Here is an 18,135-nt window from a genome sequence, read left to right as displayed (position 1 = left end):
TAAACAAGCACACGTGTTTGCACACACAGTACTTACAGGATACAGAGCCTCAGATTGTCTGTCTAGAGAACTGGAACAAACTGGTGAAATAAGTTCTGGTAAATGAGGTGGAGAAATCCGCCCTCCACAACTTTTTTTTACGCTTTAAGAGTTTGGGAGTTTTGTAGAACAGTCACACAGAGAGTAAACTATGCAGTCGAATTTCCTCTTCATTACCAATTGTGAGTGTAAATTGTTTGCCTCAGCTTTAGGACTAATCCACCAACCAAGTCTGCCTCGCTCTCCAGCGTTTCTAGGATAACATATTCTCCCCCTGCCTGCCTGGCAATGATGTCCACATCTTAGACAAAAGACTGCAGCATTTCTCAAGGGATGAACTGATAAATATTCAAAGTCTTTATGCCATCTTTTCAAAAAATGTCAAAGATTTACACTGAATTCAAATGCACGAATGCAGACTTAGTGTTTTGGAACGGTGCTTCTTCCAGCGCAGTCTGTTCCGTAGCATTCTGATTAGGGTCCGTGCAGGCGGTTGGAGTTTATACGGCGCTGTCCCCCTGTGAACCTTTGAGGATCCAGAGAGTTTATCACAGACCTAAAGTCTAGAGCGGAATATCTTCTGTGACCATTCGCATTTGTATTCCTCGGAGAATATCGCTGCCTTGGATCAGTTGGTGCCAGAATGATTCCCAGAGCAATCCTTAATGTCAAACTCAGTCTCAGTCAGGATGCTGCACCGCCGCCGCCACCTGAAAATAAGATCCGCTGAGCTTCAGAAAGGTTTTTTTTTTTTTCATTTTACCTGAGGTTAAAGTGTGACAATAATCCACTCATGTGCCTTCTCTCTTTTTTTTCTCTCATTTCCAGAATGGACACATCTGTTGCTCAGTGGACCCCATGTGCCTTTAGTCCTGGCAGATCTGAAGGCACCTGTACAGTGTTCTCCATGTAAAAAAAAAACAACAAAAAAAGTAACACCACCCCTATGTCTCTTCACTGTCCTCCTCACAGGGGTGGGTCACATAGTGTTTGCATAGTTTGCATTTGATTTAGCCTGCTAACCAGATGGATGGTGGTTACTCATCGGGATAACATATGACACGTTGTCAGATACGGACAATTGTACAAAATTAACCTTCAGGTACTTTCCACTGATTTCTAGCTCTTGTACTATATTCTACGTGGTGAACTCCACCCACCTGGTGCCCTGGTAAAAGTGTTTTTTGCAAATGCTGTGTGACCCACGTCTGCCTCCTCAACTCCTCTTTATACCAAATACAAACCTATATCATACCAAACAGATGATGGACTACAGTTTCCTCAAACCCACTCTCTTTGTTCTGTCTCACCACTAAGTGTGAACCTTTAAGGATCACCACCCCCCACTCCGAGTCATCGCTACATGAATCTGTAAGATATTACTATTACTGGCATGACTGTGCTTGATGTCCAAACATTTTTGCTGATTTCTAAATTCTCAATGATGATGATGATGATGATGATAACTTAGGTAGAGTACAGGCAGTTAGCATAAGGTTTCGTTGCCACATTTATGAGTCGTCTATATTATGTGGTGCTTTGTAGCATTTTGTTCCATTTCTCTCTTTTGTAATTTTTCTTTCCAAGCTTGTTATTGTGTAATAGTGAAATAAAGTATTTCCATTTACATTTAATTCTTGTCTTTTGGCTTGTGTATGGGTTTTATTTATTTGTGTGCATTGTGTTTGAAGACTACTGTAAGACCGCATTTAAAGGGATAGTTCAATATTTTGGCAAATTGGCCCATTGCCATAATCCCTATAGTTTTAGGAGTAGGTTTGTTTCCTTTAATTGTCGGTGCAAGCAGAGAACAGAGCCATGAGCTCTCAGCGAGTGGACAAGTTGTGACCTGCACATTCACCACGCTATCAGATAATAATGGAACATTATGAGAGGGAGTTGTTTTCGAGGCAAATGCAGAGACTGCTTGCCGAAGATCTGCCCCAGACGGGAACGCACATCAGCGGAGTTGCATGAATTTACCTTGAAAACAACTCTGTCTCGTAACATTCTGTTATTATCTCATAGCGTGGTGAATGTGCAGGTCACAACTTGTCCACAAGAGCATTTTGGAGTTGTTGCATTGTGTATTTGATGAGTTTGATGAGGGAAACCAAGAAATCCCATTAGCCTCCGTAGTGTAGCTCTAAGCAGCTCACGGCTCTGCTCTGCCATTCTAAAAATAGCTTGCACCAACAAATAAAGGTAACAAACCTACTCCTAAAACTATAAGGATTATGGCAATGGGCCAATTTACCAAAATGTTGAACTATCCCTTTAAGAAGCTACATCCATGTTGGCCTGAAGGTGGAGTTTAACAACTGAGGAAACTCAATCTGCTCATGAAGCTCACACAGCGACTAAAAGGAGCTTGAGCTAAGATTATTTAAGTCAACTGCTGTTTCCAGGGCCAAGAATGAAACTTCACTTTTAAACCATCATGAACAAGAAAACAAACAAGAACAAGCATGACAGAATACAACTAACTGACATTTTTATTTTATTTAATTTTTTTAATGATTCAATGATTATATAGGACAATTGTTAAAATACAATGTGTAAAATGTTCTTCCTCATTTGATACATAACTGGTTGTGGAAACAACAGCAGGTTTCCTTAAGTCCTCTGTTTGGGTACTTGAGCTACTTGTGTTTCTATTTCAACCTCCTACAATTTATAGAAGTGATACCGTTCCTTTTCACTTTAGAGGTAATACTAAGGCAACAATAAACTATGTAATAGTATAACACTCACAATTGGCATTTTGCTGCGTTGTGTTTCTGTAAGTAGATTTTGCTGATACATTCTTTGTATTTTACTCAAATGGTGCATCAAGGGCAGAACTTTGTGGAATTGCTGCTATTATTTACAGGGGTAATTTCAGGTTTTTGTCATGGGGCTGTGTGTGTGTGTGTGTGTAGTCATGCACTGTTGGTACATTACCTATATTATCACTGAGCAGCACTCCCAGTCAGGAGATCTGCCCAGGAGCACCAGCAGCTAAGGAATACATTACGCCACAGCTGCAGGTCACCTGAGTGAATCACAGAGCATCCTAATGCAGTCTGCTCCATATGTGCACTTGTGCGTCAGAATGTAGAAACACAGCACCTGAAAAAATTGTAGTTTTCTGTATGAAGCATAAATCTAAAGGGATATTGGATTGTTTTAGTGGCGTTTTTTATCTACCAGCTATACAACCACATCTTCTTAGCGTAATATGTGTTGTTTTATATTGTTATATTGTTGTTATTATCAATATTTATTATCGCGTGCTGGGATTAGATCATGCCTCTGGCTGTCAGATCCTTACCTATAGGTGACATACACACTGATGCAGTATTGATGAGTAAAAGCAAATTCATGGCTCTCATTGATCCAGGACTGGTAGGCTTCTTCTAACATGATATGAACTTTCAAATGCAGCCACTTGTGTTGAATACACTTCAACGTCCACGTATTGAGATGCAGAGCGATGGCTCTTCCCGTTGTAGCACACAGATTCCTCTCCTCCCTGCTTTTGTCCTGCGCCTCTGGAGATGGTAGTAATACTTGTATCGCAGAAGAGCACTTAAAGCTCCTAATATAATTATCTATCAGTTCACAGCAACAGACAAATGAGTTCAGCCTGGAGATGACTTTATTTCCCTGTGGAGCAGTCGCTCTCTTACCAACTGATTCCCCGACTCTACCTCGCAGCTGCTTACATTAACAAACACGTAACGTAATGGGATCTATTTATATTCCAACACACACTCTCCGCTCCACTTGAGTTTTTTCTCCTGCACCTCACTCCCCCCCACCTAGAGAAAAAAAAAAACTTTTTACCTCAGGTTATCATGACTCTAAACTCATCCCTGAGTTGAATGATAGGACGTGGGACAGTGGACAGTGGGCAGTTCACAGCGGCTGCTCGTAGGTTGGCAAGGGCACCATCTGGCCTGCTTTGGTCCAGTGGCTTCTAGCTGGTGGTGGCACCAAGCCAGTGGGCACCTGAGTAGTGGTGGCACAGCAGGGCAGACTGGTCCTCCAGCTGGCTCCTAAATGTCCAATTTTCCATGGCAGTGCTGAACCCTCTGCAACAGATGCTTGGACCTACAGGGAGTCCACTTCACTGCCTGTCCTATATTCCCTGTTAATGACCACACATATCATTGCAATTGTGGCTGGTGAAGCAAGGCGACGGAGAAAAGTCACTTTTACTTTAGTGTGGAGTTTAAATTGAAAAAAATGCATTAGCCAGCAATACACTGTGCCCGCACACCAATTTATTTCATGATTACTTCTGTCAAAAAAGAGAGAACAGAGAGCACGCAGTTACTCACAAAGTATTCATATGTTTTGGCTTTCACCATCTTTGCAGCAAAGTACAAGATTACGCGGATATATGAGGTTCAGACTAGAGCGACACGTAGAATGTTTACATTTCATCTCTGCAGTGTTAACTCTCCTTTCTATGTATTCGTCAGTTTGCAGCAACATGTGCAGGACTGACTGACTCAACACACAAACATGGAGCCTCAAACGAAACACAAGGAGAAGCCACTTTGAATAGAAAATTACAGAGATCAGTTTAAAAAAAAGGCTTTACAGTCTTTGTGATTTAACTGGGGCTGCAATCACAATTCATCAGGAACCAATTTGCTCCATCACACTGAAACTATGACTATTTGTCAAAAAGAAAAAGAAATTCCAATTTAATAAGTCAAACTGTTTGTTTGAATTGTTATTTATTAAATTTAGTCGAGACTCGCTGCTACTAACTACATCTGGGAGCCAGATGTTTGCTGGTGCTGATAAACAGGATGTGCTCCGTCAATTAGTCGAATTATACAAAAACAAAATGTGTTTGTTCTGTCATTGAAAAAGAACAACTTTGTTGGAAGACTTTGTAGTGATGGAAAGAAAGGTTATTGCATGTAGTTTATTGGACAATGCACAGAGGCAAAAAAAAATCTTAGTTTAATAAAACATTTATTTATTTATTATTAGCACATGGAAATATATACATATATAGGGATTAGGGAACACATATTCACCATTAACTATAGGTGCTTATTAATATGCATATAAGTAGCTTACTAGCTCATTATTAGTAATTATTATGCACGTATTAACACCTTATTCTACATAGCCTTATTCTACCTCTATTACATCATGAATGAAGTTTTTTTTTTTTAACTCCTAATTATCGCTTATTCATTGTAAATTAATGCATTGTTGTTTCTGAATAATGATAACCAGTGGGTTATTTGGGCCTTGTACAGGGGCAGTAGCACAAGAACAGTAATTCTTCCTTTATCACTCTGAATTAGTATTATCATTAATGCATTAATTTACAATGAGTAAGCGATAATTAGGAGCTAATATCAGGAGAAATCTTAATTCATGGTATAGTAGAGGTAGAATAAGGCTATGTAGAATAACGTGCTTAATAGTTACTAATAAGGAGCTAGTAAGCTACTTATATGCATATTAATAAGCACCTAGTTAATGGTGAATATGTGTTCCCTAATCTAAAGTGTTACCATATATATATATATATATATATATATATATATATATATATATATATATATATATATATATATATATATATATATATATATGTATATATACACATATATACGGTAACAGCATGATAAAAGAGTAGAACGACAATAAAAAAAAAACATACTATGTATACAATAGATACAGCAAATGTGCAAGAGAAACAAAAAAAAAACCTAGGGCTTATCAAGTGGTCCTCCTAAAGACAAACATTCAACATGAAAAATAAGATTTACAGTAATGTGAAGAACAACATAAAACAGTTAGAAAGGAGAGAGAGACAGAGAGACTGCATCACAGTTTCTTCCACAGTGGCTGAAAATGATCTCAGTTGCCATGAAGATCGCAAACTCTGCTGAGAGAGACTGGAAAATGCAACAGAAAGCTCAGAAGAATGAAGAAAGTCTCTTTTAAGTTAAGAAAAACATTACTTATATGTGAATTCATCACTGACTTATCTGATGATGCCAAAATGTTAAGTCTTTAAAACGCGGTTTCCAAAAAGAAGGACAAAATTTCTCTCTGGTGTGAGGAATAGTACTGTAAGGCAGACATCATTATCACAAACCCTCGTCTGGGGATTCAGAGCGCCAAGTGAGATGTTGGATGTGCTGAGAGATTTATCCAACCCACATGTTCCTCTGTAAGTATCAGAAACCTGCAGAAGGGGCTGGTGATGAATTCTGTTTCCAGAGTGGCCACTGGGGACAGGAACCATTGGGATTAGTGGAGGGACTGAGGGAGAGAGCGACGAGCTGGCTGGGACTGACTGCACTGATAAATTTCACAGGGTCTCCCAGAGTCACGGAGCTGTCAACATGGAGTGATGGGCAATGCCAGGACATGATGCAGTGATCTAATTGGAGGATAGCTCAAAGACAGTGGAGAAGATTCCAGTTGATAAGTTGCTGTGGCTTCCTCCTCTGGGGAATTGCTCTGGTTTATATTTAGCTGTAGGGATAACATTAGCTGTTGTTGTTTTTTAAACTAGTTCTTGTGTCTTTTTCCGATTCTGGGGTGAAAGATCTGTTCAAACACCTTGTAGTGAAGAATGTGAAAAAAAGAGAAGGTTTTACCCAAACACAAGAAAAAAAGAAGCGTCCTGAAAAAAAAAAATTAAATTACGAGCAGATCGTCATCGATCGTGAATGCTGCCAATATGAATGTATCCACACTGCATTGTGGAGAAGGTCAATACAGTGGTAACACAACATTGGCATCAGGATCCAACACCCCACAAACATTTTTGAAACTCCAGTTTTTGATGTGTTCTCTCAATTACTGCATGGTCCTTCAGGAATCAATATCTCATTTCTCAGTTCAGTGGCAGACTTGGAAGAGGCCTCAGTCAAACTGCTAATACTCTGTGGCAATGAGAGATTTTCCAGACAAACAACAAGCGACTTGTTTTCATACAGCAGTTTTTTTTGTGTTTTTTTTTCATATTTGCCTTTAAAAGCGCAAGACTGACATTTTTATTGAGGATTAAAATAACACCTCAGAAACAAATTGTCTGATGATATAGGTTAGATTGATTGGAGTATGTTTTTTATTTTAACCACTCCCACACAAAACAAACTTAAAGTACTGCTTGTTTTCAGCTATATCAACTACAAATCAGGCATAGTGGAGACCGGGGATGATTTTAACACTTTTTGTCTCAGCTCCATAGGGCTCTCAAATTTTGACACAGAGTACCCTTATTTGTCCAATACAAATAGCAGTGCCTTAAACTTCTCAAACTATTTCACAGAATTCACTATTAGATGTCAAATGCAAGGAGTGCCACTGTTACAACCTACCCCACTACCATGGTAGTGGTAACACAACCTGGGGTAAATTGTAACAGTGAGATTAAAAACTAAAAACTAACCAGAAAACACCAAAAAACATGCATCTATAAGTTTATTGTGCATATCCCAACACTAAAGCATCTTCCTATAGTTCAGTATGAATAAAACTCATCACTGATGGTTAAATGAAGAACAGTGACAGTGGTGTGGATCCTAACAGTAGAAAGCATCTTAAAGAACATATTCTGATAATACTGTACCAATGAATGGTGAACATGTATGAATGTAAACGTTCAGGAGAAAGTCAGAAGCAGCTCATAGTCCATGTATAATTCCAGGAAAGATGGTTGATACTTAATGACACTTAATAAAACAACAAAGGTAAAAGGTGTTACAACCATCCCCACCCCTGTCAGTCACTGTTTGGCTACCTGTACCCAGGGGCGTTGTATAGGGGAGAGAGGGGCCCATAGCGCCCAGTAGGGCCCACAAAAAAACCCAGTAGTCTAATCTTTGAATGACTGAATTATTCTGCATAAGACCCCGACTAATACTCATAGTAATGCTGCATTAGCATCAAAACAAAGTAGGCTAATTAGTTTTAGTATTCTTTCAGGGGGCCCAGAATTCCCAGAATTCCTAGCAACGGCCCTGCCTGTACCAGCATGGTGGTTTGAAATAAACATTTATGAAATGACTCATATTTTACCTAAGAACCTGCTCTTTCATCTTATACAAGTTACCTAATTCAAACTTAAACGGTATTTGATACCAGTCAAAATTTAGGCTTGGTCCAAAATATTGATTTCTGACCTATACTGTAGGTAAAAATGTTTTTTGGTTGTAAAACCTACACACTTCTTCACACGGCCATGCAAATTCACATGCAATGTCAGGGAGTGAGTGGGTACACATGATATTGATCACATAACTCTAATGTTATCCCTTATTGGTGAAAGTGAGGCTGTTACAACATCCTCCCCTACCCTGAAAGTATTTGTTCCTTTTTTCAGCTGGATTATTACAATGCCTTATTATCAGGCAGGCTGCTCCTACAAGTCTCTAAAGACTCCCCAGCTGATGTAAAATTTCTCAGCACAAGTTCTGACAACTAGGAGAGGAGTTTACATTTCTCCCATATTAGCTTCGCTGCACAGGATCCGTGCAAAATCCACGATGGAATTTAAAATCCTCCTCCTCATACAGTATATCACCTACCAAGCCCTTAATGGTCAAGCACCATTGTATCATAAAGAGGTCAGAGTACCTTGTTACCTCACTGCGCCTGGAGTGAACAGGCTGACTCGTGGTTCACAGAGTCTCCACAAGCAGAGGCTTCAGCTGTCAGGCTCCTCTCCTGTGGAACCATCATCTAGTCTGGAGGCAGAGACCCTCTCCACGCATGTGAGAAGCCTTTAAATTTTACTTTTTGATGAAGGTAATGAGCCCGGACCAGGCAGACTTTCCTTGAACCGTCCCCTATTTATGCGACTATCGACTGTCGGCAAACGTCCCATAATGCACCGAGCTCCTGTTGCCTCCTCCTCTCCCTGTCCATCTGTATGTATTCATCCTCTCTCCTCCTGTCGCTGTCTGCCTCCAAACATGGAGAGTCTGGACCTGTGATTGTAAGCCATCTCCTGTACCACCCCCACAGTCCTGCTTGACACCCACTGCTACAATAATGATCATTATTATTAACACTGCTGCTATATAGGATATATATGAAGAACCTGAAGTATATAATATCTTCTCTGCCCTCCTGCTGTCTCTCTTTCACTCGCTCATTCAATTTTAATTCAGAAAGCTTTACTGCTATGAATGTCGGGTGAACGACATTGCAGTGTCAAGGGCAATTCAATAATGAGTTGAGAAAAAAACAATATAATTAATCAAAAAGAGAATGAATGTACAAGAAAATGACAGAAACAGCAATTAGCTGTGTACTGTATGTGTGTGTGTTTATGTGTTCTATGTGTATAATTGGCTGTGTGTATTAGTGGTAAGAATTTGTCACTTTCAACATTGTGCTCATGGGGAGACACTATAGGTGATAGGGTAAAAATAACAGATATCACCATGAAACTTTCCAAGTTTATCACTTACGTTAAGACAATTATTTTTAGTATTATAAGTTTTGTCAAGTTTTATGTTTAAATGTGTAAATGGGGCAATATCTGATGAAATATGTGCTAATTTGCATACATTTCCAGAACAGAAATCTGAAAAATGGATAAAGCCCCTTTCAAAATTCTTGTTTTATTTTGTTGACATATTAGAGTCAGAAGTTTTTACAGAGGGGATTTTGGATATCTCTTTTTATCACTTTATAAATGAGAAAATACCATCACCAGCCCTAAAAAAAAATCCAATTTTTGCCATTTTTTAGGAATAAAATGTTGTATAAATCAGTCTTTGAATGATATATCAACAATCCCCTCTGTAAAAATCTTCAGAATATAGACAGGAATAAAACTGGAAGGTTTGGTGTCTGTAAGTGCTGCTGAAGTGGAGATTTCGGATTCAGAGTCTGAAGAAAAACAAATTTTGAGAAAACAGCCTTTAAAGACTTGTTCTGTAAAATTCCATAGATTGTTAATGTAAATCATAATTTTACGATTGGTTGCGGATACAAAGGAATTGACCATTTTTGGAGCCTACATAATTATTCAGGAAAGAGAGAGCTTTACAATGGTACCTGACATGACATGGGTCAGACAACAGGCACAGTACAGTATGTCACAGTAGTATGTTAACTTTTGGTGAATTTAGGAGAAATCTACCAACAAAAGAGACAAAATGAAGTAAAATAACCTCCTTAATGTGGATGTTCTACCATTTCTTTTGACTTTTCTGAGAGAATACATGTTAAGGAAGAAAAATAGCTAATAATAATTCATCAGTGCATGAAAAAACAGTGTTTTTGCCTTTAGTGTCTCGCCTTATTATGAGGTGTGTGACATGCAGCTGCATAGGGTGCAGCTAAGTTTGCTGTGTGTCCCTCGCCTAGTAGAATCTGTTTAGTTTTCTCTCTCTCTGATAATATTAAATCCATCTACTGCCTGTCTGGGCAGGGTCACGCAGGGTTTGCAGTCAACCTCAGCTGACATAAGGCGAGGGTTGGGTACACTCTGGACAGGTGGCCAGTCTATCACAGGACCACATGTAGCGACAAACAACACGCACACACTCATAGTCATAATAACACCTACAGGCAATTTTGAGTCACCACTGTGCATGTTGCTTTGGATGGTGGGAGGAAGCTGGAGACCACATGCAAACTCCATTCCAGGCCCAGGGAATCAAACCCAAAACCTTCTTGCTGAGGTCACTGTGCAGCCCTGATGATATCATATTTGTCATTTTTTAAAGGGGAAGTGTATTTTTATCACATATTTTTGTGCTCTTTCTGTGGCCAGCCTGTGGTCCCTGTCTGTAGGTGGTCAGGATCTGTCTCCACTTTGTGCCTCTGACAGTAAAGACACTCTCTGCCAGTTTATATTTATTCATGGTTGCTACAGGGCCAGATAGCAATTAAGTTTGTTTTGAGTGTTGGTTTCATTCATCCAATAGTCCAGACAGGCATCGTTTGTTAATTGAATAATTTGGTTTGGTCTGATTAGTGGTTGGAAAGCAGTGCTGGTAGGAGGCTGAGCGGTACTGGGTGTTATTTGATCAGTGAGTCTCAGCACCGGCTGACAGAAGGGACTGGTTGGATGGGTTATTTCTGGGGTTTGTTATGTTATTAGGAACAATATTGCAAAGAGAACTGTCTAGACCCACTCTGTGTGAAAGTGTCCTACTCCTGAGATAATCGCTGTGATGATTTGGACCAATACGATTAATATTGACTTAACAATTCACAGTGCGTGGAGAGGCACAATTATCTTCACAAGATACACGGCTACTGATGTAGGCCCGCTGCACAGAGCTTTAGACCTGTGGTGTCATGGTCACATGTTGGTCCATCCAACTGCTGCTCCACTAAACCACTGCTTCCCACTCTGTTGGGGTTCAGTCCCTTAAAGGTCCAGTGTGTAATATTTGTCAAGGTTTATTATATACTACCAATAAATATATATTTGTATTGTATAATCGCTATAAAATAAAATCAGTTTGGTTTTCATAGCCTTATTCTTTTATATATACAGTACATAGCAAGGGTCTTGCTTAGAGTCGCCATCTTGCACCGCCATGTTTGTACGGAATGGAAAATCAATAGAATTATTTAATCGATAAATAATAGAATCAGAATGCTATGTCACTGTTTTATGGTTATGGTTAGACCCACGGTCACCGTCTTATTTCAGTTTGTTGGTCCTGAGCTGCCCAATGTTGTGCCACCCATTTCAAATATGAATAAATCAATAAAACAAAATCAAGTATTAGCTCACAACATCTCATGAAGTCAAAGTAGTTGACAGTGATAAAGCTAACATGTAAAAGTAGCCCATAAACTCACCTGTTGTTGCTGAGGCTGGAGAATAAGTCAGGTTCATCCTCTGTGGAACATGAATGTCTGAACAAAATTGTTTAATAGTTAAAATTTTTCCTCAACCAACGAGGTGGACTGACGACCAACATTTCCATCTCTAGAGCTGTATTGTATTTCTACTTTGGCTAAAGGGTGAAAATTTGAAAAAGTATGTAATTATCAAAACAAATGATAACAGAGGACATTTTTTCCAATCCTTTTAATAATCTCACAAACCCTCATTTTTATCTCGTCCCACCCCCTGGGGTTGGTGGCTCCCCCCAGACTGAGAGCTGCCACCTTAAACCAATTCTCTCAATAATGCGTCCAGTTTTTCTTCCTCAGATGTTTTCGGTCCGATCTATAACTCATTAACACGTACACATGTTCTGTAAACAAATCCCAGCGGTGATCAAAACCCATCACAAATTCAAACTGTTTCCCCACCGGCATAAATCAAACAGCGGATGGGCTGGGAGCAGGACTCATACTAATCTGAGCAGGTTCTTCATGTGTATGCAGGCTACGTAGTGTAAGTGTCCTTGTGAAGATAGTATCATTATTTCTCATATCGCCCATATTAATTGGGTCAGCAGCTGCAAGAAGCTTGACCTTAGCTGTTGCCTGGCAACCATTTCCCAAGCATATAGAAAAACGTTAAATAGAACTGTCCTCACGGGGAATTAGATAACAAGATATGCAACCAGTCAGAGTATATAACAAATGTATTAATTTATTGGCAACATAAAGTTCAACAGATGTTCAGTACACCGAGCAGAAACAGGAAGGAGATTTCCTCTGCTGTAAAAAAAAAAAACACAAAAAACCCCAAACAAACCCAACATTAACAAAAAAAACAAAAACAAAAAACAACACAATGAAAATAGCAACAAAGGGGTAAACCTGGCGCTTAACTTAAACACAATACATCACAAATAAGTCCAGAGAGGTTCTGCCCTTTAGTGAAACACTAATATCTAATGTCTTCTCAGAGCTGTAATGAAAAAAAAAGCATAATTACATAGCCCCAGAGCTGGAAACCAATTATGCTAAATAAATTGACCTCTTCATTGAATGGCCTTTGTCAAAAACAAGTGTAGTAAACACTTCACAAGCCTCCAGTGCACACATGCTCACACACATACAGACAACATGCATTTGGTATGTATAAAACATAAGTGGACACCTCCTCCCACACATACTCACACACACACACACATGCATGCACGCACAGTCGCACAAACACAAATACAGCATTAGAGCATGAGTGGGCCACCAGAGTAACTGCAGAGTTTAACAGTGTTTAACTAGAAGCAATTAACAATTCCACTTCAAATACAATTTAAAACTCTATGTAAATGATGTGTTAATGAACTAAAAAAATCTATTTGCTGAGTATATCTTTGTAACATCTCCATTTTATTTTCGCTTCAATTTAAAGACACATCTAATTCGTTTTAAGACATCTTTGTGTGTCACTGAGAACAGTGAAACCCAAAGAGCAGCAGCAGCAGCAGCAGGAGGAAGAGGAGGAGGAGGAGGAGGAGCTCTTACCGGCCTGAATAAATGTTCACAGTCTGATCAGAGCTCTCTCTGCTGCTACTTTGGATTCAGTGGTTCTCTGTGTTTTAAAAGTTATCTTTAAATTAAAGTGGTCGTTAAATGAAACCTCCTACATATTAAAGCAGCAGACAAATGAATTATAGGATGAGCACATAAGCAAATACCAAAGAGTCACATTTAAAAGCTTTTTTTGAATTAATGTTGCAATTCAATTTTGATCGTACAAGGACACGAGCAAATTAAATAAACTTCTGATCATCATTATTACTATTAGAGTATATAAATGCCTAAATGAAATGAACTGATCTAAAAAAGAAATCCATCACTTTATTGATTATAGTTAATCACTGTAAAACTCTGAAGTGCTACTCTGGTGGCAAACGTCACTGCTGCTGTATCTGTTGTTGGCAAACTTACTTATGAAAGCAAATAGTGCTGAAGATGAGGTTATTTTTAGTAGATATCCTTCTTTATGGAAATGAGTTTCCAGAAGACATTATGATACATTACAGTATATTTTAATACTGAGTGATGCAAGGGCACATAATATCATTCCACTCTGACCATCATGAATATATCTCTTTTAAATTAGACAATTTTCTTATGCAGCATAATTTTTTGGAAATATTGAATTATTTGGCATCTTTGGTTACTAATAGGTATGCAAAGTAGTACTCCTTTATACGTGATAAACATGAACAAAAGTTAGTAATGTTGTAATCATTTAGTTGCTACTCGCACTTTACAGAGAAAGAAAAATTAATCAGAACACTTTTTTTGGACCAAAATATTTGTATTTTTAAAGAAACTGCAAACCAAAGGAAAATTTGTAAAACGACAATGAAAGTGTTCAAAGCTTCAGGTTTCAGTTGCGTTTGGAACCTTTGTTTTTTTTTTTCCTTTACAACAGGATAATGTTTCAATTTTTTTTTTCATGCAATTACCATGACTGCAAAAGTGCTTCTAAAACTTCCAAGGTTTATCTAGACATAAAGAAGCCCTGAGCTTTGGAGCACAAGCCTCCCCTGCACTTCAATGGCATGTTTATGCCAAGGGCAAAACCACCTTTTCTAACTCTGTTGGTATTCAGTGGAGGTGCGGCAGCCACATAAGTAATCATGAGGTGGCTCGTTGGTTTGCTATTTGATCTCCGCTGATTGCATTTATTATCTCTGCAACTAATATCAAGTGAGGGGGTATGAGCAGGTCATCAACATATATTGATGTTCATAATCATATCATTTCAACAAGAGTGACACATTTAAAACCGAGTAAGAGAGACATCGCAAGAGAATAAATTCAAATGATAAAGCCTGACCATCAAATGAGGTAACAATTGTCCATACAGTATGATATGAAAGCATATATAAAACATTAATATAGCAGACCAGACCGTAACTGGGACAGCTTCCACTTTGTTGCCTAAAGTAGTATAGACTGTCAGAATGGGTTTCTGTCTGGATCTCAACATATGAAATATCAAGGCACTACTGTAGCTGTAACACTGTGTGATACTGCAGTGTCAGGGCTGTAGAAATACTCCTCTGATGTAGGCACCAAAATAGTTTACCATGACAAAATTGAGTTATGAAAATGCAAAAAATCGGGGCGAGCACCGTTGTGTGTCTGCATTCTGTTGTAAAAGGTGTGTTTGTTATTGGAATCATTGCCTCTTTTCAGAGCGTTTACAAAGGTCGGTTTAGAAAAATATATTAATACAACCGCAAGAGCTGTCGCATTAGTTTGGTGAGTATCACTTTGTCCTTTTCATGAATCTCATGATGAGTTGTGTTTAACGACTCGCTGCTGCTTGGTGTTATCCAAAAGAAACACAACAACTTGAAGAACTACTTCCTGATGCGTGTCGAGGCTCGCAGCCTCAGCACTGCCTGCACTTCTACTGTCCAAAGTCTCAGTTCAAGTTCATAAGGTCACGGAGAGAGTTTGTGGACATCAAAAGAGACCGCCGGCTCCTCCTGCGTCGCGTCGTCGATGACAATGCTCGGATGTGTCTCTTGGGTTTCCATCGAAATGGTGGAGTTTGTGGAGGGCGTCGCCCCGAAATGCGGCCCGTCCACCGAGAGCAGCATGGGCGTCCCCACTCGTTTCAGGGTGTCGCTCATGGTCGCGTGCATTTCCTCCGGCGTCACGCCCATGTCCTTGCTGTACTCGGACGGCGACTTCCTCTTTATCCTCTCGTACGTTTTGTCTTGGTTTTCCGTGAACGTCTCGCTCTCCTGAAAGCGCCCGAACAGCCAGATGAAGAACCCGAAGAGGACGAACGCCGCCAGGCTGGGGATGAAGGCCAGGCACTTGACGTCCAGGCTGGCTCCGACGTAGCGGCTGTGGAGGAACATGTCCCGCTCCACGTAGCTCTGGTTGGTGCCGGGGTCGATGTTGGTGGAGCGCCACTCGTAGGTGAGCGTGCTGTGGTTGAAGTACCTGAGTGTTTCCGGTTCCTCCACCGTGTAGATCTTCTCGCCGGGCCCGACGTACTGACCGTACTCGTAGGGCTTGTAGAAGATCTGGTTCTTCCACATGTTGAGGTCCAAGATCAGCACGAGGAAGATGATTCCATAGTTGAACCACTTACCTGTAACAAGACACGTGACTTCTATTAGAGACGGAGGCATCTCTGACAGGTAAGCAAGCAATAAACATGCACGTACTGTACAGATAATTTAACAGACAGGCAGATTGAGCTCTCTCCAAACAAGATTTAGAGGGCAGACCGAGACAGACAGATATGCTGTCACATTCATTTATCAGGAGCCCCTCTCTCTTTGCATATAGCTCACGCACCGAGACAGATAGATCCATTTACAGGTGCTACTTCCTCTACAGTATCTTCTAACGAGATCACTACATTACCATGAGACAGCCATCTCCCCAGGTTGACTGATAGCAGGCAGATGTCTCTGCGGGTATACGTGACACCTCTCCCTTCCCTTCGCCAAGATATGTTGTTAATAAGCTTTTAGTTAAACCAATCACGTCGCGCCGGAGCCATTTCCATAATGCCGAATGGATATGCAATGCATTACAGTTAACGACCTTTCCCGATTCACTGAGCAGTTTGAACAGCTTAGCATTTAGCACGGGAACATTGGTTTTTGCCTTCTCTTGATAGTTGTGAGTCGCCGTGTGCACGCGGCGGAACAAAATGGAGAACCCAGGAGGACAGTTTTAAATGGGAAATACAGTCACTCGGCGAGAACGTTAAGACGCAGAGTTGTGAAAGATGATGAGAGGCACGGCTCACACGATAGGGAGGAAGGCCACGACGAGCAGGGAGGGGAAGAAGAAAAAAGTTGCACCTGTGTGCCACCTCAGCTGCACATGCATTATAAATCGCTGTGGTTTTTCACCATCAAACTGTTTCCATACGGAAGTAGAGCAGCCACACGATGTTTAGAATTCACCACATCCATTCAGAAATAGGCCAAAGTTACAGTACATGCCCCTCGTGGAAATTTAGATTTTTCTGCTACTTGAACATCTCATGAATAGAAAAGGTGTTGAGAACTGTTTGGGAAAGTTCAATGTTCTTTCTTTTTTCTTTTTTTGGTAACAGTGAGATGACCCCGCTCTGCTCTGTGTGCAGCAGCCGTACCTGTGATATGAATGTGGTACTCCTCTTTAAAGATACGCTTGCAGACAGGAAGCCTGACCTTCACGTGCGTAGTTGACATTCCAGGTAGATTCATATCCAGGTCACCCATGAAGTGAGGGAACTCCCAGTCCTGAGAAACACACACACACGCACACCGGTTGTATAAATTCAGCCTGCAACTGTAATATTGTAGCCCAAGCAGAAAAAGTGGACACATTAAAGGGGACATATTATGGAAATATCACTTTTTGAAAGCTCTTTAACACATATTTGGGTGTTTGTCTTGCCTTCCGGCCCCCAAAATATGAGAATTGACAAATACATCTGTAATGTGCAGGCTCCCTAGTTTGAAATCCACATGGTTTTATGAGCTGTTGCCTTGGTTGTCATCCAATGTTAACTAGTTTTCGAATTTGCATAATACCACTCCTACCTGGGACCAGTTAGAGTGCTGGAATAAGAGAGTAACGACACGCATTGGTCAAATGGAAGTGTCTCCTGGTGGCAGAATATTGCAAAAGTGCCCAAGAACTGACATCTCTGCATTGTTGGTGAATAAGCAAGTGCGGTATTTTCAATAATTTAAGGACATTTCTAGATCACCCACATTAATAGCATCATCGTGGACCCCTTACAGATAAACATTAACACATAGGCTAGTAAAAAAACAAACAGTTGTCTACATTAATGTTTCAATCTACATTTTGTAATAAACAAATTATATGTATAATTAAGTATAATTTTTTCTTTTATACATAAAAACAAAAACACGGCTGTTTTCATTAATTTACAAGCAAGTGGGCAACACTAATTATTGTATTGAATGGGTTTTCTGGGCATTTTTACCCATATCCTGCCACTCGGGGGGCATGAGGCTTACCACGTGGACTCAATGTCGTTACTCTCTTATTCCAGTACTCTAGGACCGGTAGAAGGGGTGGGGCGGGGCAAGCAGTGGTTCATTTGCATTTAAAGAGACAGGCACTGAAACTCGCCATTGTGAACAGGGCTGAAAAGAGCTGATGTTTGATCCTTGGGGTATTTTGACCAAAGCATGGGAACTACTGTAATTTGTGGAAAAGGGGCATAATATAATGTCTCCT

The 18,135-nt window shown here is 40.0% G+C and overlaps 2 protein-coding genes across 3 annotated transcripts in view; one reads left to right on the top strand and one right to left on the bottom strand.

Moving 5' to 3' along the window:
* Positions 1-909, top strand: part of nell2a (neural EGFL like 2a) — a gene marked incomplete at both ends in the record, with an annotated part of 97,302 nt that extends 96,393 nt beyond the window's left edge. Inside the window, one exon of the mRNA XM_083974115.1 lies at positions 868-909. Coding sequence (XP_083830241.1) covers positions 868-909 — 42 coding nt within the window. The remainder of the gene's footprint in view (positions 1-867) is intronic.
* Positions 910-14,332: 13,423 nt separating this feature from the next.
* Positions 14,333-18,135, bottom strand: part of tmem117 (transmembrane protein 117) — a 48,864-nt gene continuing 45,061 nt past the window's right edge. For both annotated transcript variants that reach the window (XM_083974116.1, XM_083974117.1), the window contains exons 7-8: positions 17,033-17,162; positions 14,333-16,012 (exon numbers count right to left, since the gene is read on the bottom strand). In XM_083974116.1, the coding sequence (XP_083830242.1) occupies positions 15,351-16,012; positions 17,033-17,162 (792 nt within the window). In that variant the 3' untranslated portion in view covers positions 14,333-15,350. The remainder of the gene's footprint in view (positions 16,013-17,032; positions 17,163-18,135) is intronic.

This window comes from Trachurus trachurus (assembly GCF_905171665.1).
Source record: "Trachurus trachurus genome assembly, chromosome: 6".
NCBI classification, from domain to species: domain Eukaryota; kingdom Metazoa; phylum Chordata; class Actinopteri; order Carangiformes; family Carangidae; genus Trachurus; species Trachurus trachurus.
The sequence above is the reverse complement of the archived record's forward strand: the minus strand, read 5'-3'. Positions and strand labels throughout refer to the sequence as shown.